At 50.1% G+C, this 26835-nt stretch overlaps 1 protein-coding gene across 2 annotated transcripts in view; it reads right to left on the bottom strand.

The window, feature by feature from the left end:
• FGD5 (FYVE, RhoGEF and PH domain containing 5) overlaps positions 1-26835 on the bottom strand; it is a 115808-nt gene that overhangs the window by 2761 nt on the left and 86212 nt on the right. For both annotated transcript variants that reach the window (XM_082637131.1, XM_082637132.1), the window contains exons 9-19: positions 26421-26471; positions 25780-25838; positions 18669-18740; positions 17074-17142; positions 13270-13353; positions 11686-11765; positions 9354-9453; positions 8900-9037; positions 7743-7872; positions 6868-6998; positions 4222-4350 (exon numbers count right to left, since the gene is read on the bottom strand). In XM_082637131.1, the coding sequence (XP_082493257.1) occupies positions 4222-4350; positions 6868-6998; positions 7743-7872; positions 8900-9037; positions 9354-9453; positions 11686-11765; positions 13270-13353; positions 17074-17142; positions 18669-18740; positions 25780-25838; positions 26421-26471 (1043 nt within the window). The remainder of the gene's footprint in view (positions 1-4221; positions 4351-6867; positions 6999-7742; positions 7873-8899; positions 9038-9353; positions 9454-11685; positions 11766-13269; positions 13354-17073; positions 17143-18668; positions 18741-25779; positions 25839-26420; positions 26472-26835) is intronic.

Here is a 26835-nt window from a genome sequence, read left to right as displayed (position 1 = left end):
ACAGATGAATCTTAAAATCACAGTGCTTAGTGGAAAGAGAAAGAGCTTTTTATATATAAAGATATTTTTATACACACATATTTATGTCAAAATACATGTTCATAAAGCATACAGCTTTATAAAATCACACATAAACGAAGAGATATAATTAGTTAAGCACATTAGAATGATTGTGGGAGGAGGAGGAGGGGGAGTAGAGTTTGTGCCTAAAAGGGAATCAATTTTCAAAGACTGCTAGATCAGTGCTCGCTTTGGCAGCACATATATTAAAATTGGAACGATACAGAGAAGATTAGCATGGCCCCCGAGCCAGGATGACACGCAAATTGGTGAAGCGTTCCATATTTTTATTATACAGCAGAGACTAACACACCATTGTAAAGCAATTATACTCCAATAAAGATGTTTAAAAAAAAAAAGACTGCTAGATCAGAAAAAACTTTTGACGAAATTCAACATCCATTCATGATAAAAACTCATAGCAAACTGGGAATAGAAGGGAACTTCCTTAATCTGACAAAGGGCATCTATAAAATACCTACCAGTAACATCATACTTAAGAGCGAAATAGTGAATCCTTTTCCCTTAAGATTGAGACAAAGCAAGAGGACGCTCACGCTTGCCAATTAATTCAAAATTGTACTGAAACCTCTAAAAAGAACAAAGTTGGAGGACTTACACGACCTGACTTAAGGCTTACTATATAAAGTTATAGTAATAAGACAGTATGGTATTGGCATAAGGTTTCGTAAATATATCAGTAAAACAGAATAGGGAGCCCAGAAATAGACCCACACTTAGTCATTTAATATTTAATAAAGACACCAAAATAATCCAATAAGGAAAGGAAAGTCTTTTCAACAAATGGTGCTGGAACAACTGGATATCCATAGGGGAAAAAATAAGCCTTGACCCCTATCTCACACCATACACAAAAATTAATTTGAGATAGACCTAAATGTAAAAGCTAAAACAGTAAAGTTTTCAAAAGAAAATATGGGGAAAATAACTTTGTGACTTACAGTAGTCGGAAGTTTCTTAGGACACGAAAGCAATAGCCAAAAAAGAAAACATTAATTGACCTCATTAAAGTTATAAACTTCTGTTCACCAAAAGATTGACTGACTCATTCATTCATTTAAAAAAATGAACAGACAAGCCACAGACTGGGAAAGAATATTCACAAAACATTTATCTGATAAAAGACTGGTAGCCAAGTTACAGAAAGAATTCCTGTAACTCAATAACAAACAATCTACTCTAAAAAATGGGCAAGAGATCCGAACAGACACTTCTCAAAGAGAAATATATATATAGCCAACAGACACATGAAAAATATCATTAGTCACTAGGGAAATCTAAATTAAAACCACATTAAGATACTACTATACCTTCACCAGAATGGCTAAATTAAAGACTGACAACACCAAGTGCTGACAAACACATGGAACAACCAGAACTCCCAAATTTACCTACACTGTTGCAGGGACTGTTAAACGCTATACCATTCTGGAAAAATGTCTGCTAATTTCTTAAAAGCCAAATATATACCCTTCTGTGATCCAGAAATTCCAATCCTAGGTATTCATCCAAGGTGAAATAAAAACCTATTTTCACACAAAAACCTGTATGCAAAAGTTTAAATTGGCTTTATTCATAACCGCCTCAAATTGGAAACAACTCAAATGTCCTTCAACTGGTGAATGGACAAACTGGTATATTCACAAAATGGAGTACTACTCAGTCATAAAAGAAATGACCTACTACTGTATGCAACAACATGAATGAATCTCAAAAACATGCTGAGTGGAAGAAGTCACACATGATTCCATCTGTATGAAGATCTAAAAGAGATAATATACAGTAGGAAAAAAATCAAAACAGTGTGTTGTCTCTGGGGATGGGGTGAGGTGGGGATTTACAGGGGTATTCATTAGTCAAAACTCAACAGATAGTATCCTTATGATTTGTGTACTTCATTATATATAAATTGTACCTCAAAAGAAAAAAAAGATACAGAAATATTGAACTCTTAGGTGGAAGTATACTTGAAAAGCATCAAAAAGTAAGATGGATGAGAGATGCATAGATAGATATTTGTTCAAGGAAGTATAATAAAATGTTAATTGTATAATCTAGTTGATGGTTATAAGACAGTTCACTGTAAAATTCCTTCAACATTTATGTTTGAAATCTTTTAAACATAATAATAATAAATATATTAACTAAATAATAAAATATTGGAAAAAATTTAAAAGATTCCTGTGTATTTCTGATAGTCTCTCTCTCCCAGGACTGTTACTGAGAGCAAGTTACATCTGGTTTGGGTTACCTCAGGGTACATGACAGGGTTCATGGTAGTGTAGACAGTGAAAACTGGCTATCCATTTTATCAAATTCTTTTCTTTGATAGAATTTGAAAGCTTGGTCCTGTCACTGGTTTAAGCTTATTGAGAAACTGTACAAGTTCCTCTCTCTGAAGAAGCGGCTTTGGAAGCATACTTAAATCTGTCTTTTAAAATTAACCCACACTCTCACTTCCATGACAACTGTTGCTCAGGACCCGGAGCCTCTGCGTTTTCCATTCTCAAACAGGATCCACTCTCTCTGGTGGTTGGTTAATTATCACCAGGCTTTGTTCATCTGTCTAAGCCAGCATTTCTTCCCCAAGTGTGTTTTCCACGAGATGCTCTGTGAGGAAGGGCCTGCTGTCAGGCCACCTTGGGACTCTCCACATCCTGGGGACCCACAACACGCCGTTGTTCGTTAGAGGCTCAAAAGCACTACTGTAAGAAGTCCCACAAACTGTCTACCCAGGCTTCTCTCAGAACCCAGTTCTCAGAGGGCCCCTGCGGGTGTCCTGTGGAATGCCTACTTAGGAAGATGCCGCTCTGGGTTGCAGCACATTTCAGTCTGTTCCAGAAAGATCCACATTCTCCTCAGCACGGAGAGCCCCATCTGTGGACCCGTAAGTGAAAGGCCCCCTCAGGGAGGGCTTGCCTCACACAGTGCCCGAGTCACTCAGGCCCACAGTGGGTCCCCTCTGTGTGTCTGCGTCCCTCCTGGCCCCTGGGATCCCTGAGGATGGGGCTGACTGCAGCCGGCACAGCTGCAGGCCCCTCATGAGGGAAGCTTTATGCCCGGAAGAAGGCAGTGCCTTCTGCCTGGATGCCAGCATCTGCAGTCAGGGGAGAAGGGCCAGCCCTGTGCTGATGTGCACATCCTTGTGGGTAAAGCACCTACCCTGTGCAGCTGGGCAGAATGCATTTAAGTCCCATTTTCAAAGCGGATTTCGCCTGTGGAAACCATCAGATGGTGGGGCCTGGACACGGAAATCTTTCACATTATCCCACAGGTTCAGCCTGGGCCAGGACCAGAGCGCCCCATGCTGTACAGCCAAGCTCACACCTGTCTACTCCAGAAGCAGGCTTGACCAAGGCCCTCTCTCGGATATTTTAGTAGATGTAAATGTAAGATGTTCTATGATATATATATAATCTTGAGTTTTACTTAGCAGAAGAGTTACCACGAGGCAATATAGTTCCCTGACAAATGCACAGACAAAAAGTAAAGAAGGGGGACTTCCCTGGTGGTCCAGTGGTTAAGAATCCGCCTTCCAATGCAGGGGACGCGGGTTCGATCCCTGGTTGGGGGACTAAGATCCCACATGCCATGGGGCAACTAAGCCCGCGCGCCACAACTACTGAGCCCGTGCGCCTCCACTACAGAGCCCGAGCACTCTGGAGCCCATGCGCCACAACTAGAGAGAAGCCCATGCGCTGCAATGAAGATCTAGCATGCCGCAACTAAGACCCGATGCAACCATAAATAAATAAGTAAGTAAGTATGGTAGCTTCCTCCAAGCTGCTGAATTTTGTCTCAAACAACTGAAGGGGAGAACAGAAAGGAGCTCTCTTTTAGGGAGTGCCAGCTTGTCCTGCATGCTGGGGCTGTGATATCCAAATGCTATGCTGCACAGGCCTGCCTGCTGTACCACCTTAGCCCCACAAAGAAACGGTAAATTACTCAGACTGGAAATGGACACATGGCTGCATAGCCACATGGCATCCCTCAGTAAACACCTGACGGACGTGGGAACCAGATGCAGGACTCACACCTCCCTCTGGTGGGGCGCAGTGCACACCCCACATAGACAGTCTGAGGCACGAGCTTAACCCACGGGCCCTCACGGGAGAGGAGAGAAAGCAGGAAGCACACTACCTCACTGGCCATGTAGGTGTAGAGTACTTTGCCTTTGATGACAAACCAGAGCTTCTTCCAGTGCCTCTTCCCTCTCTTACAGCGGCTGAGATAACCGCTGATGGCGGAGCCCTCTCCGGAGGCGGCCACCTGGCAGACGGAAGCAGGGCGGTCAGGGCACCGGGTCGTAGACACAGTTTACACAGAGCCCAAAGGACACTGTGAACCCGCTGGCGGGGTGTTTACACTGCTTTGGAATCGGAGACTTGGATGACCTCGGGATCCACCCAGCACCTCAAAGGCAGCAAAACTGTACCATGTCTGAGAGACAGGATTTACTGACAGGACTTGCGGACCCTAGACACAGGAATCAAAAACTGCCTGCAGGCGTGCTGCCCCCTGGTGGAGATTCAGATTCCTGGTTCCCTGCCCTCAACCCCCAAGCCCCCAAATGACAAAACTGCAGATATCTGGGGGAAAGTTTCTTCCTTCTAAAATTGATTCTTATACTTTTCAGCTTATTTCTTTCTTGTATTTAAGAGGGGATCCCTTTTTTACTGTTTATCTGAAAGGTTTTACGATCTCCTGCCTAATGAGTTTAACTCCTCTAAGTAGTAGTAGTAGTGGGTGTGGTCTGTTGAACAGGCTTCATATGGGGGCTAAGAACACAGGCTTGGAGTAGGACCAGTCTAGGGCTCCAGCACAGGCTCTACCAGCTACTAGAAGGGTAATGTCAGGCCACTTACTTCCTCAAAGTCTCAGTGTCCTTACTAGTAAAACTGGAATTAAGTGACATAAGACGCGTACCTGTCAGGTACAGTGCCTGACCCACAGTAAGTGCTCCACAAATACCCACCTTACTATGAGAGCAATAAAGCCAGGTTTTGAAATAATTTCATCTCACTTTCTCATTTTACAGGTGGGGAGACTGAGGCCCAGAGGAATGGAGGGATCTACCACAGGTCAAATCCTGACTTAGTTGAAGAGAGGGTAAGAACTCAGATCTCTCAGCAAATGTTCGAAGGTCAGCTAACTTCAGTGTAGGGAGAGGAAGCTACAACGAGCCGGGTGTTTCGAGAAGTACCAGGAAAGGAACCTGCCCCTCTCCGGGTCCCAGGACTCCTAACACCAGACTCGACTTCTCTCCCCACACTTGACCTGCTGGAGCAGCTCCCAGAGTGAGAAAGGCAGAATGGACAGAACACATCAGGGAAACCGACTCTGCGATCTCCCTCCCTGACAGACGCTCCAGGGGCAGCATGCCTGCAGACCTTCCCATGGGAAGCAGACCTCACTGCTGAGGTGGAGCTCCTGGGGGAAGAGGAGAGGGCAGAGGGAGACGGGCGCCTGTTTCTTCTGGGGCTGCTGCAGAGCCCATGGGGTAGTCTTCGCTGAATAACAAAAAGGTTGTCACTTTGGGCAGATCTACACAGCACCAGGATCATAGTGCCCGGATGCCCAAAGAGTGAGAACGGTTCTCGAACTCTGCACCCACAGAACACTCAGGTTCTATGAGCTCAGCTCATGCAGACACCACGGTGTGAGTGAGAGGGTGATCTTTTCTCAATTTGTGGAAAGAGACTACTAGTTAATTAAATGATGAGACAGCCATACAACGCAAGAAGTGTGAGATTTATGTGTATGAACTACTGTGAAATAATAATATCGAAGATAAATTAACGGGAAGAAATGTACAGAGGACCCAGTATATCATCTTTTGGGTAAAAAAAAAGGATCTATGATCGTCTATCTTTATTATGTACATGCACAAAAATTTCTGGAAGGGTCCATAAGAAACCTGATGGTGGTTACCTTTGAGGGGTAGGACTGAAGGAGTTTGGGGAGGGAGAGAAACTCACTTTTTATCATATAGTCTTCTGTGTTGTGAAAAAAATTTTATCACATATGTGTTATTTGTAAGATTTTTTAAATGCAAAGGAATTAAGTTAACGGACAGAAGTGTACTCATTTAAAATTTGCACCCCTAACACTTTTTTATTACCACCTGCTACTCAATAATGAATATTAATGAAAAAACTTGGAAACAGCTGATCACTCTTCTTTTGACAGCATGTATATTCGTGGCACACATTTGTTTGTGGTTGTGATTAGAATAAACACATGTAATCTGGTCCTGTTTCCAGAACGGAATTTAGTCTAGCTAATTCTGAGGTTTCCTGCAAAGAGCCCCACGACCTTTAGGAGGCTCACCACCTGAGCCCGTGCGGGACCCCCAGGGTGAGAGAATGGTGCAAAGCTCGGTGGCGGGTGGCGGGGGCAGGGAAGGGCTGACGTGGGAGACCTGAGCCAGGACAAACGGCTTTAGACCCAAGTGCCCGGGCCATCTGTGCAGTAACCCTGGGGACTAGGTCTAGGCTGGGGGGACAGGTGCAGAGAAGGATGGGAGAGTTGTCTCCTAGCACCACCTACAACCACTTGGGCTCCTGTCCTCTGCCACCAACAGGTGTCTTCTAGGTCACCCAGGAGACGGGCCCGTGCTTCAGGGCTGCCTTTGTTAGCGTGAGTCGGGACGCCTCCCATTAGGGATCCTCTTTGTCCTGAAGAGCCTGGTCCGGCTTGGGCGGGGGGTCAATCCCTGTCCACTGAGAAGGACCGAGAAACGTCTCAATCCCCAGCCTCCCATGCAGGTAGCCCCACCTGCCTTACCTCGGTCAGTGCCGAAGGGACTTTCTTCTGCTTCTTGAAGGCTGAGGGGTTGATGCTCTGGAAGACGGACGAGAAGGCGCTACTCGAGAAGCGGGTGGAGGACAGGGGGAAGCTCATGCTCACGGGCCGCCCTGCAGCAAGACAAGCGGCGGAAGGGAGGTGAGAGTCCACGCGGATGGGCACGGAAGCCACGTGTCTGTAAAATCTGAGCCCCCGTCCCTCCCGAGATGGGACCCAGACTCACTGGGGCGGTTCAGTGTGACCAGAAAGACGGGCACAGCCCCCTCTGCTAACACAAAGGCGGGGCTGGGGGCAGGCCTTCCCTGAGTGCTGGCTAGCCCCTCTTCTCCGAGTCTCTATGAGGCTGGACTGTCCTCTCCAATGGCCTCAGGTGGCCCCGGGGGGTGGGGGAGGGGGAGTCTGGTTTTAGGCCCAGGATCCACCTGCTTTCCTTCCAGCTGGCCCTGCTCTGCCGAAGCCTGTCCCCTACGCGCGGGCTCTCACAGGCCAGCTCAGCTGCCTCGGGCTCCTTTACTGGAGGACCCTCAGCCCCGCCGCGACCATGATGCCTCTGCTCTCCATCTTGTCATCCTTATTGAAAAAAGGCCCCACAGAACACAGGCCTGCAGAGAGGGCCGCTACGCAGAGCAGACGTGAGCGCTGGCCAGCCGTCCTCGCCACAGACGCGTGGACCCAGCGTTTCCCAAATTTAGCTGTCCGTGGAACCCTTCCTCTGGGTGCACCTATGCACTTTCTACAAAACCAACGTTTGGGGAAATGGTTTCCTCCTTGAGGGCTGCTTTTGTTCAGAGCCTCCCCAGGAAGGTGGTTGGGAGAAGCCACGTGGGGAAGAAAGGGAGGGTGGTCCCCGGTACCTCTCATCAGGCCTGGGATGTCCCCGCCCCTCTTCTTCAGCTCCCCGTAGCAGCCGTCACACACCTTGGCCATGCGGTCCTTGAGGTACTTCAGAGGGTACTTGTTCCTTGAGCAGTTCCGGCAGACGATCTGGTGGGGTGATGCGTGTCAGAGGGTCTCACCCTCCCAGCACGCGCACAGCGACGCGACTGCGCCCCCCGCCCGCTCGCTCCCACCTCCTCCAGGGCCCCGTGCTCTGAGCACAGTAATTATGTTTCTGTGCAGGTGCTTATCTGTTTTTCTTTTCTAAAAATTGAGATATAAGCGATACATAACATTATTTTAGTTTCAGGTGTGCAATGTATGATTCAATATACATATATACAGTGGGCCCTCCATGTCTGTGGGTTCCATATCCATGGATTCAACCAACTGTGGATCAAAAATATTAGAAATATTCCAGAAAGTTTCAAAAGCAAAATGTTAATTTGCCGTGTGCTGGCCACTGTTTACACGGAATTCATGCTGTATTTATAACTATTCACATAGCATTTACATTGTATTAGGCATTATAAGCGATCTAGAGATGACTTAAAGTATATGGGAGGATGTGTGTAGGTTACATGCAACTACTACACCATTTTACATAAGGGGCTTGAGCATCCTCGGATTTTGGTAGCCACAGGGATCCTAGGATCCTAGAACCAATCCCCTGTGGATATCAAGGGAGACTGTATGATGAAATGATCAGCACAATGGCCAGTTAGCATCCATCTACCACTTACAGTTACAATTTTCTTTTCTTGCCATGAGAACTTTTAAGATCTACTCTCTTAGCAACTTTCAAATATACACTACACTTTTGCTAACTATCATCACCATGCTGTAAGCTGATCTGTTTTTCTGATGAGCCCGGGCCCTTAACCGTGACAGGATGCTTTTCATCCCAGGATAACCACCACATCCGCTACGACTTCCTTTTGAGAGCTTGCTGGTGTAGTGGGATGGGCCTGGGATCTGGAGTCCTGGCGGGAGGGTATCACTAAAAGGGGAATTAACTTCACAGGGTTGGTGTGAACATGCCCCACTCTGGGCCCGACACGCAGCAGCTGCTGGACGCCCCCCGGTCCCCACCTGCCGCCACCGCCACGCCCACAGCCCCCTGACGGGGACTCACCTTTCCGCAGGCATGGCAGTGGTGGCGCCTCAGGGTGAGAGAGAAGTCACAGCCGCAGTTCATGCACATCATCACGTGTGTGACAGGCACTAGGGTCGGGGGCCTCTCCCCCAGGCTGACCCCCAGCCTCTCCCGTATCTGGAACAGCGGAATTCGGCAAGCAGTGGGGTCAGGAGACCAACTGGATGGGTACCCCCCTACCCCATACGGGGTGTGCACGTGTGTGGGCGGGGTGGACTCCACTTCTACAGGCTCCCCTGCAACCCCCAGGGAGCTGACCTCGGTTACAAACAGAGCCGTAGGTGCCAGGCTCTGGGCTGCACAGTGATCACCCTGAGCCGGGCACGGGGAGGACCCAGGGTCCTGAAGGAAGGAGATGCGCAGCCTCGTGGGTGTGCAAGGGCCCCAGGGAAACCCAGGTCTGTGAGACGGATGCCCCAGAAAGCCCGCTCACCTCCACGCTGTGCTGGAAGGCAGCCAGGGCCTGGGCCTTGTAATCCTCAGGGAGGGCTCTGCTTAGACAGCTGTGCCACTCGTCCCTCTCTGCACAGGAGCTGCGGGCACGAGCTGGAGTGAGCGAGGGGTACACAAGGGCTCTGCCTTCCGCCCTCTGGGGGCGGAACACGTCCTGGGGGCCCCCGCCCCTCCCCCACACCAGAGCCTCTCTCCCCCATGCCTGAAACCCCACTGGCCAGCCCAGCCACCCGCCAGACGGGCCAAGGCTTGCACCGCGGCACCTCTGCTTCCGAGCAGGCGGCCCCAAACGTTACTTGTCTTCGGGCTCTGCCTGTAACAACGGAACATCCAACACTGCTCCTCTAACTCCCAGGGCTGTTGTAGGGACCAAATGACACGTGTGGTATGGAGGACTCTGTCGAGGACACAGCACCGTGCAAAAGCAAGGGGTCCCACACTTTAGGAGGGCAGGCTGGCAGGGGGCTGAGGGCCGGGTACCACTGGGAGGGTGGGTGGATAAATGCTGGCAACGGCCACCGTCCCACTCTCTCCATCTTCCTCCTCAGTTTCCCACACAACTTCCCACTCACTCATCCAAAACGAAGACTTCCCATCCCCGCTCCAAGCTCGGCAGGGTCTCCTGAGTGGTGAGAGCCACACCTGGCCTGAGCCGCCCCAGAGCAGCTTCAGAGTGGAAATTCTCACAGAGCCCCCTAGATGTCGTTCCCACCCCATACGAAGTGTACGGACTCAAACCAGAAGAAGGGACCAGTGTGGCCTGGGAGGGAGGGCGGTGGGCAGCCAGACGCCACATCCCTAGAAGGAGATGCACGAGCCCCCTGGAAGCTTCAGCGTGAAGTATCTGGGGCTAGCAGGAAGGTGACCGGCCTGACAGTGACAGTGGCTCCTTGAGGCCACTGGCCAAAGGGCAGTGCCTCTGCCTAGGAGAGATGGGCAGCCCCACCTGAAGGGCTGAGCGTGGCCTGTCACTCTCCTCACTTCACGGCTGGGCAAAAGGAAACCATACCCTGGGCCTCCTCATGCCCCTGATTTTACCTAGAGATAAGGAGAGGAGAGGCCATGGAAACCCACCCAGGCATCACCTCCTCCAGGAAGCCTTCCCTCACTTCCCCAGATGGAGGGGTCACTCCTTAGAATTTCCAAGGCTATTTCCACCCCCTCAGGCAGTAGATAGGAGTGGAGAAGTGCTCTGGCTCACACAGTCCTGCGTTTGAACACCAGTTCTGCCTCACATGGATGTGGAACCCCTCTCTAGGCCTCAACTCCCTGCACATGGGAGGAGCTGCAGGCCCCACCTCCAGGGGTGGTGCTGAGGATCCGAGGAGGCACCTGACACCTGGCAGGTGCCCAGGGCATGTCACCTTTGTCATCACTACTATTACAGCAGTTATGCTCTGCTAGGTCATAACTTTCCAACCCGTAAAGTGGGCTCTTCTGAGCAAATCAAGGCTTAGACAGTTTGTATCCTCAGCACAGGACTGGGCACTGAGGACGGGAAAGCGCATCTATGAGAGAGCGTGTGCGTCAGGCCGGAAGTCCCATCCCACACCCAGAACCACGCCCACAAAGGGACCTGCTGCCGCCCGGGTCACACGCTGGCTGGGAGGGAAGACACCCCAACCTGGGGAACTCTGTACCCCTACTGTGCCCAGAGAGGCCCCTGGCAGGAGCCCCCGCTCCCTGGTTTCTGAGCCCCCCCTCCGCACCCCGGCTTGACCTGGCGTTGCCCTGAAAGAGGGAGGAGGGAGCCCTTTCTCTGCCAGAAGCCAGCGAGGAGGGGTCCCTGGGGCAGAGCTCGAGGGCCTAAAGAAAACGGCCATCTCTGATAGAAAGGCCTTACTCCCAAACAGGGAAAGTAAAATGATGAATGCTCACTCCTTATTTTTCTCTCACTCTCCAGACCTGGAAGGCTAAACGCAGACCATTTTATGAACTAAGGTGCACTCTGCACTTTTCACTGACTGTAACTTTTCTTACTGCTGCAAAGACCCGATAATCCTTAGGGTTTTACAACGATGAGATATTTTTATATTTAAGCAACGGGCTCTGGAAACCCCTGAGATTCTATGTAAAGTTTTATGTGTATGCTCATTTTTTTTCTGGGGACAGAAGCCATAGTTTTACCAGATTCTCCAAGAGGTCTGTGATCCAAAAAAGAACAAGAAATAATGAAAAGACAAAAGTCCTTTACCCAAAAGGATACCGAAATAAAAATGACACCGCTTCCAGCACCTGTTATTCCACATGTTCGCGCCAGCAAAACCCTGCCCCTTCTGCCCCAGACCCCCCCTCCTCTCCCCTCCTCCTACCTTGCAGACAGGGTCAGGCAGGACTCGGAAGTCTCGATCTTCAGGGCATAGGGCACTTTCTCCATCACAGGGCGGCTGACCTGGAAACCAACAGCGGCCCCTCAGGATGGGGGTGGGAGGGGTCCTGCCACTGCCCCACTCTGAGCCTGAGTTTCCTCACTGTAAAGGGCAAACCCTTCTTATGTGGAAGATGGGGGAGGGTGTGTTTGTGTGTGTGTGTTTGTGTGTGTGTGCGCGCACGCGTGCGGTGAGGGCTCGGCTGCCGACTCCAACTCTGTGGCCACCAGCCCACACCCAGGAAGGCTACGAGCAGCCCTCTTAGAACCCATCGTTCTGGACAAGTACCTGTCCAGTGGCCACCCTCCCTCACAGCCTCTGTCACAGACTCCTGAGCAGAAGCTTTGGTTCAAAAAGGGAAGCCGCCTCCCAGCTGAACAGGTACTTCCCTTCCCCTTCGCCAGGTTAGGAGCCTCAGGAGCAGGAAAGCCCCTGCAGGGCTCCTACAGCTCTTTCCCTCCCGTCCCTCCACCCTCCCAAATGACAGCCCGCACCCAGTTCCCCCACTTGAGGGCTCCCCTCTCTGACCCTGTCCCCACGCTGGGCTGGAATTAACTTCCTAAAACTTCCTGCTCATTGAGAATCCCCATCAGCTCCCAACCAGCCCCGTATTTGGGACCCAAGTTACAGCAAGTGAGGTCACAGCTGTGTCACCTTCCCTTCTCTCCAAGCTCACCCATGAGAATGTCCAGCTGGGCTGGCATCTCTCTCACATTTAAGAAACATCTGCCACTTGAATAGGTATTTGCACTCCCATGTACATTATTCACAGCAGCCAAAAGGTGTAGGCAACCCAAGTGTCCTTGGATGGATGATGGGTACACAAAGTGTGGTCTACACATACGATGGAGTATTATTCAACCTTAAAAAGGAAGGAGATTCTGACACTTGCTACCATATGGATGAGCTTTGAGGACATTATGCTCAGTGAAGTAAGCCAGTCACAAAAGGACAAATATCGCATACGATTCCACTTATATGAGGTCCCTAGAGTAGCTAAATTCATAGAGACAAGAGAGTAGAATGGTGGCTCCCAGCGCCTAGGGGAGGGGGGATGGGGAATTAGTGTTTAATGGGGACAGAGCTTCACACTGGAAAGATGAAAAGATTTCTGGGGTGGATGGTGGCAGTGGCAGTACAACAACGTGAATGTACCTGATGCTGTCAAATTGTATACTTAAAAACGGTTAATTTATATTATGCATATTTTACCACAATTGAAAAAAAACACCTGCTTGTTTCCTCCCTCCAAGCCTTTCCTTATGCATTTCCCTCCTCCTAGGACCCCTTCCTTCTCTCCCTTCCCTATTTGTCCAAATATTATCCACTCTAAGGGACTCAGCTCCCCCGCCCAGGAGGCCTCCCTCACCCTCACTCTCCCTAGACTACCTACAACAGAATCCTGCTGTAACTCACAACCCAGGCTCCCTCACCTCAGCTCGTCTGTGAGCTCCACAAGCAGGGCTGTGTCTCTGCCTCCCCTGGGGTCCCCCCGCCCACCCCAGGGCACCCACCCCAGGTATCTACCTTCATGCTGGCCACCACCAATGCGTTCTTCAGCCGGTACTTCCCATCCTTCTGGGGATACGTGTACAGGAGCACATCACTCATCTGGGGAGAGGGGAACCCCATCAGACATGTCTTGGCCCCAGAAGGCTGTGCTGGGTGTGGCCTGGAGCATCACTGAGCAGAGGCATCTTGCATTCCCCGTGACCCACACAGGAGAGCAAAACCACTCTGGGCTGAAACGGGACACCCTTCCCCGCAATTCCACTCTGACATAAACACCCAGGAGGAACAAATGCAGATGCCCACAAAAAGTCAGGTATGGGGGGCTTCCCTGGTGGCGCAGTGGTTGGGGGTCCGCCTGCCGATGCAGGGGACACGGGTTCGTGCCCTGGTCCGGGAGGATCCCGCATGCCGCGGAGCAGCTGGGCCCGTGAGCCATGGCCACTGAGCCTGCGCGTCCGGAGCCTGTGCTCCGTAACGGGAGAGGCCGCAGCAGTGAGAGGCCCACGTACCGCAAAAAAAAAAAAAAAAAGTCAGGTATGGGAACGTTCCTAGAGTCTTATTCGTAACAGTCCCAAAGGAAAACAACCCAAACGTCCATCAACAGGTGAATAGACACAGAAACTGTGGTTCATTCACACCTCACAGCCACACAGTAACCACAGAGCAGACAGATACATGCCTGTTGACAGGGCTCAACCTCCAACACATGCCAGGGAAAGAAGCCAGACTCTGGAGTACACGCTGCTTCATAACATTTATATGAAGCTCCAGAGCAGGCAAAACTAACCTATACTGATGGAAACAAGGCCAGTGGTTGCCTGGGGTGGGGGTGGGGGAAGGTCCCTGACAAGGGGCACAGGGGAACTTTCTGGGGGCTGGATATGTTCTGTACCTTGACCCAGGTGGTGGTCACACGATGATATACAATTGTCAACACATACTAACACGTACATTTAAAATTGATGCATTTAACTCTATATAAATTAAGCCTCAGGGACTTCCCTGGTGGTCCAGTGGTAAAGAATCCACCTTCCAATGCAGGGGACACAGGTTCAACCCCTGTTCGGGGAACTAAGATCCCACATGCCGTGGGGCAACTAAGCCCGCATGCCACAACTACTGAGCCCACGCGCCTCAACTAGAGAGAAGCCTGCACAACTAGAGAGAAGCCCACACGCTGCAACGGAAGATCACGAATGCTGCAACAAAGATCCCACGTGTCGCAACTAAGACCCAACACAGCCAAAAATAAAAATAAATAAAATATTAAAAATCAATTAATTAATTAATTAAGCCTCTACCAAGCAAAGTGAAGGAAGGAAGGGAGGGAAGGGGGAAGCTCCTTGGGGACAGGGAGCTGGTGTGTTCTATTCACCGCCGTACCTCCAGCAACGCAGTAGGTGCTCAATTAATATTTGTTGAATGAACAACTGAAGCTTCCTGCCCCAAAGCAGGGCAGAGATGAAGAAACATAAGGAAAGTCACTTCTCCTCCGGAGAGAGTGTTTCTGTTTGGCTAAAAGTTTACAGCTTGAAGAGCCGACGTCACGCTCTGGGTGGGGCTGTGGGCCGTCAGTCCTGACCCTGCTCTGCAGCAGCTCTGTGACTATGGACAAGCCGTTGCCCTCTCTGAGCCTCAGCCTCCTCACCTGCCAAGCGGAGGACATCCCCACCCCCACATCACTACAAACATTGACAGTGGCCCCCAGTGAGCCCCTATGCGTGGGAGCCAAGGCAGACTAGGGGTGTCCTGAGGATAGAACAGGACAAGGCATCTCGGGGTCTGAAATGGAGCAAGAACTCAGGATTTACACTCCTCTCCCTGCAGACAGAGTCTGCTGAGGGGACAGAATGGGTGAGTTTTCCTGCCACCAGCTCTCCTGGCACTTCTGGCCAGGGTGGTACGGGAGAACCGACCTGGGCACTGAGCTGCTGTGTGACCTCAGGCAAACCCTTCCTCTCTCTGGGCCTCACTGTCTAAACAAGAGTTGGAATAGACAAGGGTTGGCAATTTTTTTCGTAAAAGGCCAGATAGTAAATATTTCAGTTTTTGTGGGCCAGATGGTCTCTGTCCCAACTGCTCAACTCAGCTACTACTACAGCCTAAAAGCAGCCACCGACAATCATAAAAGAATGCGTGAGGCCACGTTCCAATAGACCTTTCTGAACAAAACAGGCAGTAGGCCGACCCCTGGGTCAGAGGAACCTTCAAAGCCCCTTCTGGCTCTGTTCTTCTAACAGTGACAAGAACTACTGGCCATTCCACATGCACTCCCGGGCAGGCCAGGTGCTGGGCTAAGCCCCCGGAATGATTTCAGTTCATCCCCTAGCAATTCCCTCAGGCAGGTGCTGTTATTATCAGCCCCATTTCACAGAGGGAGAAACCGAGGCACAGACTGGCTAGACAACCTCCCAGGATCACAAAGCTCATCAGTGGCAGAGCCAGGGTCACGAGTAAATGAGGGTGCCTCCAAGTGTGTGCAGGGTAGTGTGTTGGTGGTAGCCACACCCCGCCCACCCTGGGGAACCCGCCTGTGTCACTACCACAGCAGTTCCAGCCTTCCTGCGGCTGCCCCTCGAGCCCCTGCTGCCATGGCAATGCCACGAGCACCCAGGGCTCTATGAGTGGTCCAGGACCACGCTGCCTGCCTTGCACTGCAGCACCAGCCAGCCAGAGGGAGGGGTTCTCACGGGAGGTGACAGGTGGCTGTGAGGAGGGAACAGAGGGAGAAGAGCCTCTAAGCTCGACGCCCCTCGTGCTCTATGAGGAGTGGAGTGATCCACTGAGGTCGGGCTGGGGCCTCGGGACACGTGCCACAGAGGCTCCCCAAACCCTGATGGATAGCCGCAGACGTGCCGCTTCGGTCAGGCTCAGGATTCCCCTGCTCAGGACCATGAGCCCTCTCTGGAATTCAGTCCCCAAGTGGCAGAGGGTCTATCTGAGGCCTGGTGTAGACCCAGCTCGTGAGTGGAAGAGCCCACCTGCAGCCAATGACTCCACAAGACTCACAGAGGTCCTCCAGACACACCACGCTCCTCCCGCCTCTACGTTTGCTTATGCTATTCCCGTTCCTCCAATGCCCTTTCTTTGTCGGCCTGTTCCTACACACTGACTCAGAGCCTCTCTCCTTTTACTCTGCACACGATTGTAACAAAGTGTAAGGAGGCTGTTAGGGCAGCCACAACTGACAGTAACGAGATGACAGCTAACAGTGAAGGAGCAGAGAGAAAAATTACATCCAGCAGAGAGAAGAACTTAAAAGGCAAAACAACTTGCAGGGCAGGGGGAGCCGGGTCTCAGGACTGGGGCAAAGAGCTGCTTGTAGCTCAGTGACCTGGACATTCCCTGGTGTTCCAGACTGTGGCGGTAAATCATCAAAAATGTTACGTATATCCCATCCTGTGCACAGTGGAGAAAGGGCTGGGCTTGGGTCAGAACCCTGGTTCCCTTCTGGACCTGCCACCGACCTGCGGGGAGATCCGGCCAAGTCAACCCTCCTTTCTGGATTTCAGTTTTCTCACTTGTTAGATAAGGCAGTTGAACAGCTATTCCCGGTTTAAGAACTTCTTGGTTTTAGGATGGACACCTGGGTAATTAAATTTTGGCAAAATCCCCCTCAAAATTGTTCAAGTAATACATTAGGGATGGGTTGTAAAGCCCTCAGCTTTCTGGAAAGCTCGGCTATTCAGAATGATCCGCCCCCTAAGGATTAGGCTCTGGTCTAGTCTCCCCTTTGCTTCCAGCCGTCCTTGAGTACTGCCCCAGAACACCTTACAGAACTTGACACTCCTGGGGCCTGGATGGGGGCCAGGTACTTACCAGAAACAGGTGTCGGGGGCGTCTGTTTTTCCCTGTTACTTTCATCAGTGTCCCTTCCTTCAGAAACTCCTGTGGGGAGAGAAGCAGACCTCCGTGGTCAGGCTGACACCCCACTATGTCCTGGAGAAGGGTGGGGGAGGCCCTTTAGTGGGAAACAAATTACGGTGCCTCTCAGAGTACCAGAGAGCAACTCGGGGGGGAATTCCCAGCTTAAGAGACGTGCTCCGTGTTTGGTGGAGCAGCTCTGGGGACAGGCACCTGGCCTTTCAGGAGCATCCACCTTGAATTACACCAACCCCAGACACCGTCTGGCCACAGAGTGGTCCAAACAATGACTCGCTTGCTGGTTCGCTACCACAAGGGGTCCAATTGGAACAGAGCCTTTGAAAGTTTGCTAAAACAGCTGAAGACCTGTGAACAGTTGCTACAGCCCCCTCAATTCTGGACGATACAAATAGATGTTTAATAAATATTCACTAAACTGATGACTCGGGCCAAAACATTAGGTGTGATTCTACACCTAAGTGCAATCTCTCATTCCTTTGTTCCTTGTCCTTCATGGACTGGAATAGGTAATAAACACATTTTTGACTATTCTTGAGCTGAGGTTTTTTTTTTTTTTTTTTTTGTGGTACGCAGGCCTCTCACTCTTGTGGCCTCTCCCGTTGTGGAGCACAGGCTCCGGACGCGCAGGCTCAGCGGCCATGGCTCAGGGGCCTAGCCGTTCCGCGGCATGTGGGATCTTCCCGGACCGGGGAACGAACCCGTGTCCCCTGCATCAGCAGGCGGACTCTCAACCACTGCGCCACCAGGGAAGCCCTTGAGCTGAGTTTTATGTTTTCCATTTGGAAGCTTAAAAGTGGGTAAATTTGTCTCTTAAAAAATGTGATTTCTAAATTTATTTATTTATTTTTGTCTGCACTGGGTCTTCGCTGCTGCGCGCGGGCTTTCTCTAGTTGCGGCGAGCGGGGGCTACTCTTTGTTGTGGTGCAAGGGCTTCTCACTGCGGTGGCTTCTGTTGTTGCAGAGCATGGGCTCTAGGTGCGCGGGCTTCAGTAGTTGCGGCATGCAGGCTCAGTAGCTGTGGCTTGCGGGCTCTAGAGCACAGGCTCAGTGGTTGTGGCGCACGGGCTTAGTTGCTCCGTGGCACGTGGCATCTTCCCAGACCTGGGCTTGAACCTGTGTCCCCTGCATTGGCAGGTGGATTCTTAACCACTGCGCCACCAGGGAAATCCCCCAAAATGTTACTTTTAAAATGCTTTGTTGGGGTTCCTGAGAGATGTTTTCCCTGATTTCCCAGCAACTGGACTAAACTAAGAATACTGGTGTCTCTTTTTCTCAGAGGGACACGGAACCCAAATGGCACTGTTTCTTTAAAGGCCCTGAAAGCAGAAAACCCCAGGGGAGGCAGCTGGGGGACCTGGGGAGCCCAGCAGAGCCCTTGCCCTCCCCCCACCCTCCTGGGTGAACGGCACCTGCAGCCAGGCCTGCCTGGGGCCAGCCCAGCTGAACAATGGGGCTTATCAAGGCCTCGCCTGCCTGCCGGGCTGCCCCTTGCCCTTGCCCTTGCCCTTGGCAGCGGTGGTGGCACTCACCCTTCCTGGCTGGAGGAGGTCCCCTTGGCCCCGAACGCTGTGCTCAATGTGGACCAGCTTCTGTAGGTTTTCCTGCGGGCGGGAGCAGGGCGAGGGGGAGATGGTCAGGACGCCTCATCTCCTCTGTAAGGAGTGGCATTGTTTCCACTTCAAAGGAGGAAATGCAGCCCAGAAGGGACTTGCTCCCAATCTGACCTCCTGTCGGTGGCAGGACCAGGAGTTGAGCCTGGGTCTGCAGGATGCCACCTGTGCGGACTGCCTACCAGCAGGCTTGTCTCTCTGGGCCTGGGGTCTGACACTGCCATCTTTCTGCCCGCCATGGAGATGGTCACATGGCCTCGCTGTGCCGTCCGATACCCATTTGTCTCCCGGCCTCTGCTCCTACTCTAGCCTGTGTCCCCCGTAACGCCTGGAGCACCCGGACCTCAATAACCCAGAGGTGACAGATGTCCAAGGCCGGACTGGCTCTGTGGGCTTGCGCCCTTTGCGGGGGCGAGCAGGGCCTGAGAGAGAATAACCAAAAAACCGCAGCACCTGTGGAGGAAATGCTCCGTGCTCCCTCAAGAAAAACAAGTGCGCCGGGAGCTCCCTGTCGGTCCCTCACTGGGAATCCACAATACGTAAGGTGACATGCCCCCAGGCCTATGCACAGCATCCCGTAAAATTAGAAATGACAAGCACCTAACCCACGGGGCACATGCCCCTTAACCTTTTGCAGGGTTGTTTCTAAAGTCAATGAACAAGGTGAAAATTGTGTGTAGAGAAAATGTCTTGAATTTCAGGCCTTGACACTGTCCCCAGTTTAGGGCATAAAATCCTACCCATTAAAAATGTATATAAGTTGTTCCACTTCCGCTTATCATGTAGGAGCTGCAAGGAAACCATGCCCCCAACCTAACAGGGAGAAAAAGCCATATTGTCTGCAAAAGCATAACTCTTTTTATGCCTATGGGAGAGGTGGGGTCCCAAGGCCACTAGGTGAACTGAGTCCCAAAGACGGACCACAGCCCCACCATGGAAACATAAGAGGAATGAGCTATTCTGCCTTTGGCAACACATGGGGAGGAGGTGGTCGGCATAAAAAAGGTGAGAAGAAAGCAGCTAAAATGTTAATAGGTTCTTAAAGGTCAGGTGTGGGCTGGTGGGACAGTTCAGGCTAACAGGAAGCCCCAGCCACAAGGGGCATCTGCAGTCACTTGCAAGCTCTTTTCCAGGAGTTTCTGCCAGGTACTTACAAGGAAGACTGGGGCCAGAGAGAACCCCCTCTTGGTGGTGAAGGCAAGCAGGCTACCACTGGGGGCTGGAATAAAACCCTGCCCATTTCCACAGGCCCCTCTCTGGTACAAAACCCTTCAGCTACTGGGGGAGGTGGGGCAACCCTCCCACTCCCAGAGCCCAGGCAAAGAGCCGCCCACTGCTTCTGGGGAAAGGGCAGAAGCAAAAGATATCTATTCCCAGAAGAGGTGGGTAACCTCTCAGGCCCAGGATTGTGCACCAACACAAAGCAGAAACCTGTCAAAGACCCGCCACAGACTCACAGCAGAGTTCTGCCACCATGCAGAGGAGGGGCAGGAATGCTGAGAGAGCCTGGCTCACAGGCCCTACTTAAGACTGAGGCTTGTCCAGGAGAGCTGTGACCTACGAGCCTAGCACTGAGTAAGAGGAAACAGCGGTCTACCCCTGAGAAGGGGAAGGGGCAAGAACAAAGAGATCTCCAAAGATGGAGCAGGAACATGAGAAAAACTCGCCAGCACCTCAGGCCCAACAAACAGCATCAGGTAACGGCAGCCCCCTTCTGGAGGAGCATGACGTCTGTGGGGCTCTGAAGGCGAGGATGGTGACAACAAAACCTAAACCCAGCTCAACTACTGACTGGATTGATGCAACTCCCAGCCTCGACATGAATGGCATGAGTAAAAAAGAAGCATGTCCACTTCTGGAGGTAGACACTGTTTCCCCCAGTCTCTACAGTTCTTCTACACATAATATCTGGTATTTGATTAAACATTATGGGAAACACAAAAAACAAGAACAAACCCCAACTCATTTTCAAGAGATAAAGCATTCAAGAAAACCAGAATGTGAGGTGACACAGATGTTGGAGCCATCAGACAGGGACATTAGAATAACCACGATTAATATGTTAAAGGAGCTAGTGGAAAAGGTAGACAGCATGCATGAACAGATGGAAATGTGAAAAATAAGAAATGTGGTATCAGAAATGAAGAATTCCTTTGACAGGCTTAACAGCAAACTGAACACAGCTGAGGAATGAATGAATGAACTTGGAGATAAGTAACTTGAGATTCACCAAACTGAAACACAAAGAGAAAATAGAGTGTGGGGGTGGGGAAGAAGAACAGGGCATCCAAGAGAATTTTCCAAAATTAATGAACAACAACAAACCACAGGTCCAGGACGTTTAAGAATCACAACAGGATAAATGCCACACCCCTCCAAAACACACATACTTAGATAGCATAGTCAAACTTCTAAAAGTCAAATGTAAAGAGAAGATCTTGAAGGCAACTAGTAAAAAAGGGACACATTACATAATGAGGATAAATATAAACATTGCAGCAGATTTCTCATCAGAAACTAGGCGGGCCATAAGACAGTGGCATGGCATCTTTAAAGTACTGAAAGAAAATACTGGTCAACCCAGATTCCTATACCCAGGAAAAATATTTTTCAAGAAGGAAGGTAAACTGATCAATTAAATAAATGGATGTTGGATGGCAGGAGCCAGGTTTCTCCCTGTTGGAGTGGAAATTTACAGATAAGCCAGGGAAGGAGGCTGGAATGATCCATCTGGTAAGAATGAGAGTTGAAGACATCAGTAAGAACTCATATCTAGCTTAATACAGGTGGTTATATATAGCAATAGTTATAGATATGAGTATATACACAGGTTGGTATATACACATTTATTACTTTGCTCTATAGCTAAGAGAATCTAGAAGAAATGATACCCCAATAGCAATGAGCAAACCTGGTGCCCAGATCTTGGTTTCTAATACCATTAACCAATTAAAGGAACCAAGCCTCCCTGGAGAAATAGCTGATTCTAGGACTGGGACAGAAAATATACAACATGAACCTGGAGCATCTTGTAGTGCCAGAAAGTAAGGAAGTGCTCAAAAAATAAATAAACAAAATAAAAATCCCCACCCAAACCCACATCAATGGGGGTATGTGAAAGAGGCACAGGAATCAACTGGCCAGGTTCTCAATGGCCAAAGATGGAACAATTTGAGAAATAAAATAAAGTAGATGGGATTAGAACTCAAACATAAAATAAATATACGTGAATTCTTACTGATATAAATAATTTATTTAGAATTGGTGAATACATTAATAAATGAGAGAGAAGAGACAAATCTCCCTTGCAGAAGAATTCCAAGTAATTTAGGTAGATACTCTGCTCTCAAGGAGAGGGAGCATAATTCCTCATTCCTTAAATGTGGGCTGTGCATAGTGACTTTCCTCCAAAGAGTACGGACAGGGCAGGTGGGGGTGGAACTTTACGTGGAGAAATCCGACAAACACAACCTTGGCCAGGTGATCACGGTCAACATCAACAGTCATACAACAGGTTGCCAGTACGTACCCTTCATATGATATGATGAGAGTAGTACTTTCTGTGATCTTCTTCCGCCTAAACTACAGACCTAGTCTCATCATGAGAAAAACATCAGACAAATCCCAACAGAGGGCATCCTACACTATAACTGATAGGTATTCTTCAAAACTGTCAAAGTTATCGAAAACAAAGAAAGCCTGAGAAACTGTCACAGTCAAAGGAGCCTAAGGAAACATGACATCTAAAAGTGATGCGAGAAATATTTTAAAATCTTATATGTTCTGGTATAATGTTATAAGTCATAATTCTAGTTATTACTTTAAAATGTATATCTCAGAAATAACTAAATTTCCTTGTCAATTGCATTATTATGAACTTTCATCAAATCTTTAACTGTGGTCATTTTTAAGTCTTTTGTCATTTACAGACAGTTCTGGGTATACTCTGATGCTTTTGCAAAAATGTTCCTATAAAAGGGTTTCATCTTCAAGGAACTCATGGAAAAGACTCTGACAAGTACAGGTTTCTGGTAACTGACTATACTGCTGAACTGAATGAATAAGCATTTTCAGAACTCTAATGGAAAACTGATGAACTCATAAAAGTGCTAACAAAAGATCAAGATGAAAAAAAAATTAATTACATGGGAGTGAGTGAACTGATGAGGATGATTATAATTTTTGTGACTTTCTGTTTGAATAAAAAAAAAGTCCCACAAGGACTCAGAGGCAAAAAATATACAAATCAATTTCCAATGCAAAGTAAAGGAGCTGTTACAGTGGAGGATTACTGGACAGAATGTCAATATTATGACAGAGTGTGAGTGTGTTTCGTGTTTGGTAATTGCAATCATTGCTGCTTTTGTTGTGGTCATCCATTTACAATGCTTGGTGTCAGTTTATTTATCTCTTGTAAAAATAAAATACAGTGTGTGTGTGTGTGAAAAAAAACCCCAAAAACCAAAACAACAACAAAAAAATAAAAATAAAAGTGATGCGATATCCTGGATGAGAACCTGGAGAAAACATTAGGCAAAAATTAAGCAAATCTGAATGAACTATGGTCTTTAGTTAATAATACTACATCAATATTGGTTCTTTACTGTAACAAATGTACCATGCTAATATAAGATGTTCGTAACACGGGAAACTGTGGCATGCATGCGAACTTTCTGTATAATCTTCTCAATGTTTTCTATACATTTAAAATTGTTCCCCAAAAAGCTCTATTCAGAAGGCAGAATGGTGGTAGCCAGGGGCTGGGGAGAGGTGGGGATGGTGGTGTTTCAGACTGTGTGTTTGATGGTATGTGGGTCCCATTTTGGATTGGCGGGGTGGTGGGATCTGGCTTTTCCTGGAAACCATACCTCCAGCTATGACCTGTGTGAGGAACTGTGGTAATGGTTTGATGTGAGCATAAATCCCAAACGAACGCTGCCCTCCTCCAAGGAGCCTTCACTGGTCCTCACAAACAATAAGTACTTTCCAGATTCTACTGAAGGCCATCTAGATGCATGGAAGACTTTGCAAAAAGGAGTTCTGGCACCATCAAACATATTTTAATAGGATCACTCTGGCTGCCAGATGGAGAATGGAATGGCAGAGCTGGGAGGTGATGAGGCCTGAGCTGGAGGGGGACCAGGGGGGAGGGAGAGGCAGAGCCCCAGTCCATCTTTCAGGAACACTCACAGCCACTGAGTCTGCGTCAGGGTTGGGTTATCTGGACCTGCCCGTCCATGGCTCAGGCAGGGTCCTAGCCCTATCCCAGCAGGCGTGAGGTGGAGGCCACTAGTCCAGAGCAGGCCTGGTTCAGTGTCCGCAGGCAGCTGGAGAGACAACGGCCAGCCTGCATCTTGGCGTAGCATCAAGCCTGGCCCTTGGAGAAAGCCAGGAGGGCGTTTGGCCATGGGCTACTCCAGTTCCTCCTCCAGGCAGGGGCCATGTGCAGGAGCTCGCCACAGGAGGGAAGACACAGCCCTTCCTGACCCAGTTTTTCCTTTTGGAAGCAGAGGCATATCCCTCCTAAAGGGAAGTGTAGGCAGCCCAGCCCATCTGCTGCTACGTCACGACAGGGCGCCGACTCCAAAGCACCTCTGTTTTTTGGCTACAGTGAGGGAAATCTCACTGTATGTACAAAATGACAAAGAGCAGGGAGCTCACGGACACTGGAGGGTCCTGATGACAACAGCGTGTCTGACCCACTGGATTTTGCACCCAGCTGTCTTCAGCCTCCACACTTGCATACGCCTCCACCAGCCACCTTGACTTCTCCCCTCAGACTCTTTTCCGACCGCACCTACACTGTTCCCATCTTCCAGCCACGCTGGGTGACCCTCTGAACTCTGACATGTCCGGCACTTTCCCATCTCCATGCCTGTGCCCAGGCCAGGCCCTCTTCCTGGACCACCCTTGCTCCCTCTGCCTTCATGGCACACGCACAGTCCTCCCTGTGTGGGCTCCTCCTGTATCATTGCTTCTCAGTGATCTCTCTGCTGGAAAGATGACTCCCTTCTCTGAACCTTGTAGCACTTTCTCCCTCTCCCTCACGATGTTTATCATGGTTCTTCATGTCCATGTATTTACTGCTCCACTAAGCTGTGATTTCCTCAAGGGCTGGGATTCACGTCTTAGCTCTGCATCTCCAGACCCCAATACAAGACCTGACATGCAGCAGGGGTCCAAGAGACGTTATTTCCTTTCCCCTATTTCTATCTGCTGATGACTCATTATATGGATGCTCTGCATACCTGCCACAGCAAAGCTGAGCAACAGCTTGGCATACATACCACCATCACTCCCACCTCTCCCTGTGGAAGACATCACTAACCGATCACTGAACTCTTTCCCACTGGTCTAGGACTCGGCCTCAGAATCATTCTTAACACACAGCTCTAGCATATTTACTGCTTTGAGGAGCAGAAAATATGTGGACACAAGTAACTGTGGTAACCACTGGAAAGGAGTTGGGAGGTGGGATAAAACTGGCCATCCTGGACAGAAACGCAGTAAGCATCTGATCAGTATCTCCCAAATGCACAGTTATACACCGTCAGAACCAGGAGTGCGCTTAGAGCTCACATGTTCTCGTGGATGAACGGCTCTCAAACTTTTGTGGGCCATTTACTTGGGGTGCTTGTTAAAAATGCCTGTCTCTGGACCCTATCCCAGAAGTTCCAACTGGGAAGACCTAAGACGTGCCTAGGAATCTGTAGTTTACAGACCACTCCAGGTGCTAACGCAAATGTTCTCAGACCACAGTCTGGGCACTACTTATCAGGTTTGTGCAAGTCTGCAACCTCCCTCACTATTCAAATAAATGGTGAACTGGAGACCCAGAGAGGGACACACAGTACCTGAGGTCACACAGCAAATGTCAGGGCCAGAACCCGTGGCTCGTTGCAAGATCCCATGAGATAAATGGTTGCCTGCACCCCTCACCAAGAAGTGGGGTATCACAAGGCAGACCTGTGCAGGGTGGAGGGGCTCCGGGAACCTGCAGCCAACGGAAGTTGCCCAGGGCTGGACTTACCCCTTGCTCCATGCTGTCACTGGCGCGGTCTGTGACCTTGGAGATGAGGGTCAGCGCACCTACAGAAAGAAGCAGAGCTGAGCGCTGGGCATCCTGGGGCGGGCCGGGCTAGCTGCCGCCTCCTCGCCTCTCCCCACGCAGGTGCCCCGGCAGGGCCTTGTGTATGGGTGGCACCAATTCTTCCCATGGCCGGGTCAGGTCACTGGCCCAATCCCAGCTTGGCCACTACTGCCTAAGTGACCTTGACAGTCATGTGACCACCCCGTGCCTTAGTTTCCTTGGCTGTAACTAGAAAATGTTAAAATAGGGACTGCCCCGGCAGGTCGTATGCAGGGACAGCCACACAGAACTGGGAGGAAACAGGGAGTCTGGGTGAGATTTTTAGACCTGGCACTACCTCCTGTTACTGAATTCTGGTCACCTCCTTCTCCTCCTCTGACTGGATGTCAGCCCATCCCAAGGAGTCCCCATGGAGGCGAAGGGGAGTCACCTGGCAGCCCCGGAGGCCTCACGTCCCCCGCATACCCAGCTGGTGGGAGGGGGCTGTGTTGTGTGCCTGGGATCTGGTGTAGAGTCCAGATTTGGGGAAAGGGACCAAAACAGGAATGTATCCCCTTCCTCTGGGTTCACACCGGACTTACCCTGCGTGTTATCGTACTCAGCCGAGTCCGGGCAAAGGTTATTTAAATAGTCTGCAGACAGAACAAGAGCCAGGAGTCAGTTTGCCCTGGTGAGGCCAGCCCCTCGTGTCCACAACAGGAGCCCCTCTGTCTCCAGAGACGGAATGAGACTTCCAGAAGAATGAGGTGCCCACCCTCTCTTCTGTTAGCCCATCACAAGAACACACTGGCATAAAACTGGGCCCCCAGAATCACTACCAGCATCACGCCCACCACCGCTAGTCATTCATTCACTCATTCCACAAATATTTATTCAGCACCTGCTGTGTGCCTGGCACTGTGCTATGCCAAAGAAGCACACAGTCGGCTGCGGGAAACAGATGTGACCACCAACATGGTAGAGTGGGATGTGTCAGACCCTTAACACATTAACACC

This window comes from Mesoplodon mirus (genome assembly GCF_964341445.2).
Source record: "Mesoplodon mirus genome assembly, chromosome: 12".
In the NCBI taxonomy this organism is placed as follows: Eukaryota; Metazoa; Chordata; class Mammalia; order Artiodactyla; family Ziphiidae; genus Mesoplodon; species Mesoplodon mirus.
This window is presented reverse-complemented; position numbering and strand designations above follow the sequence as displayed.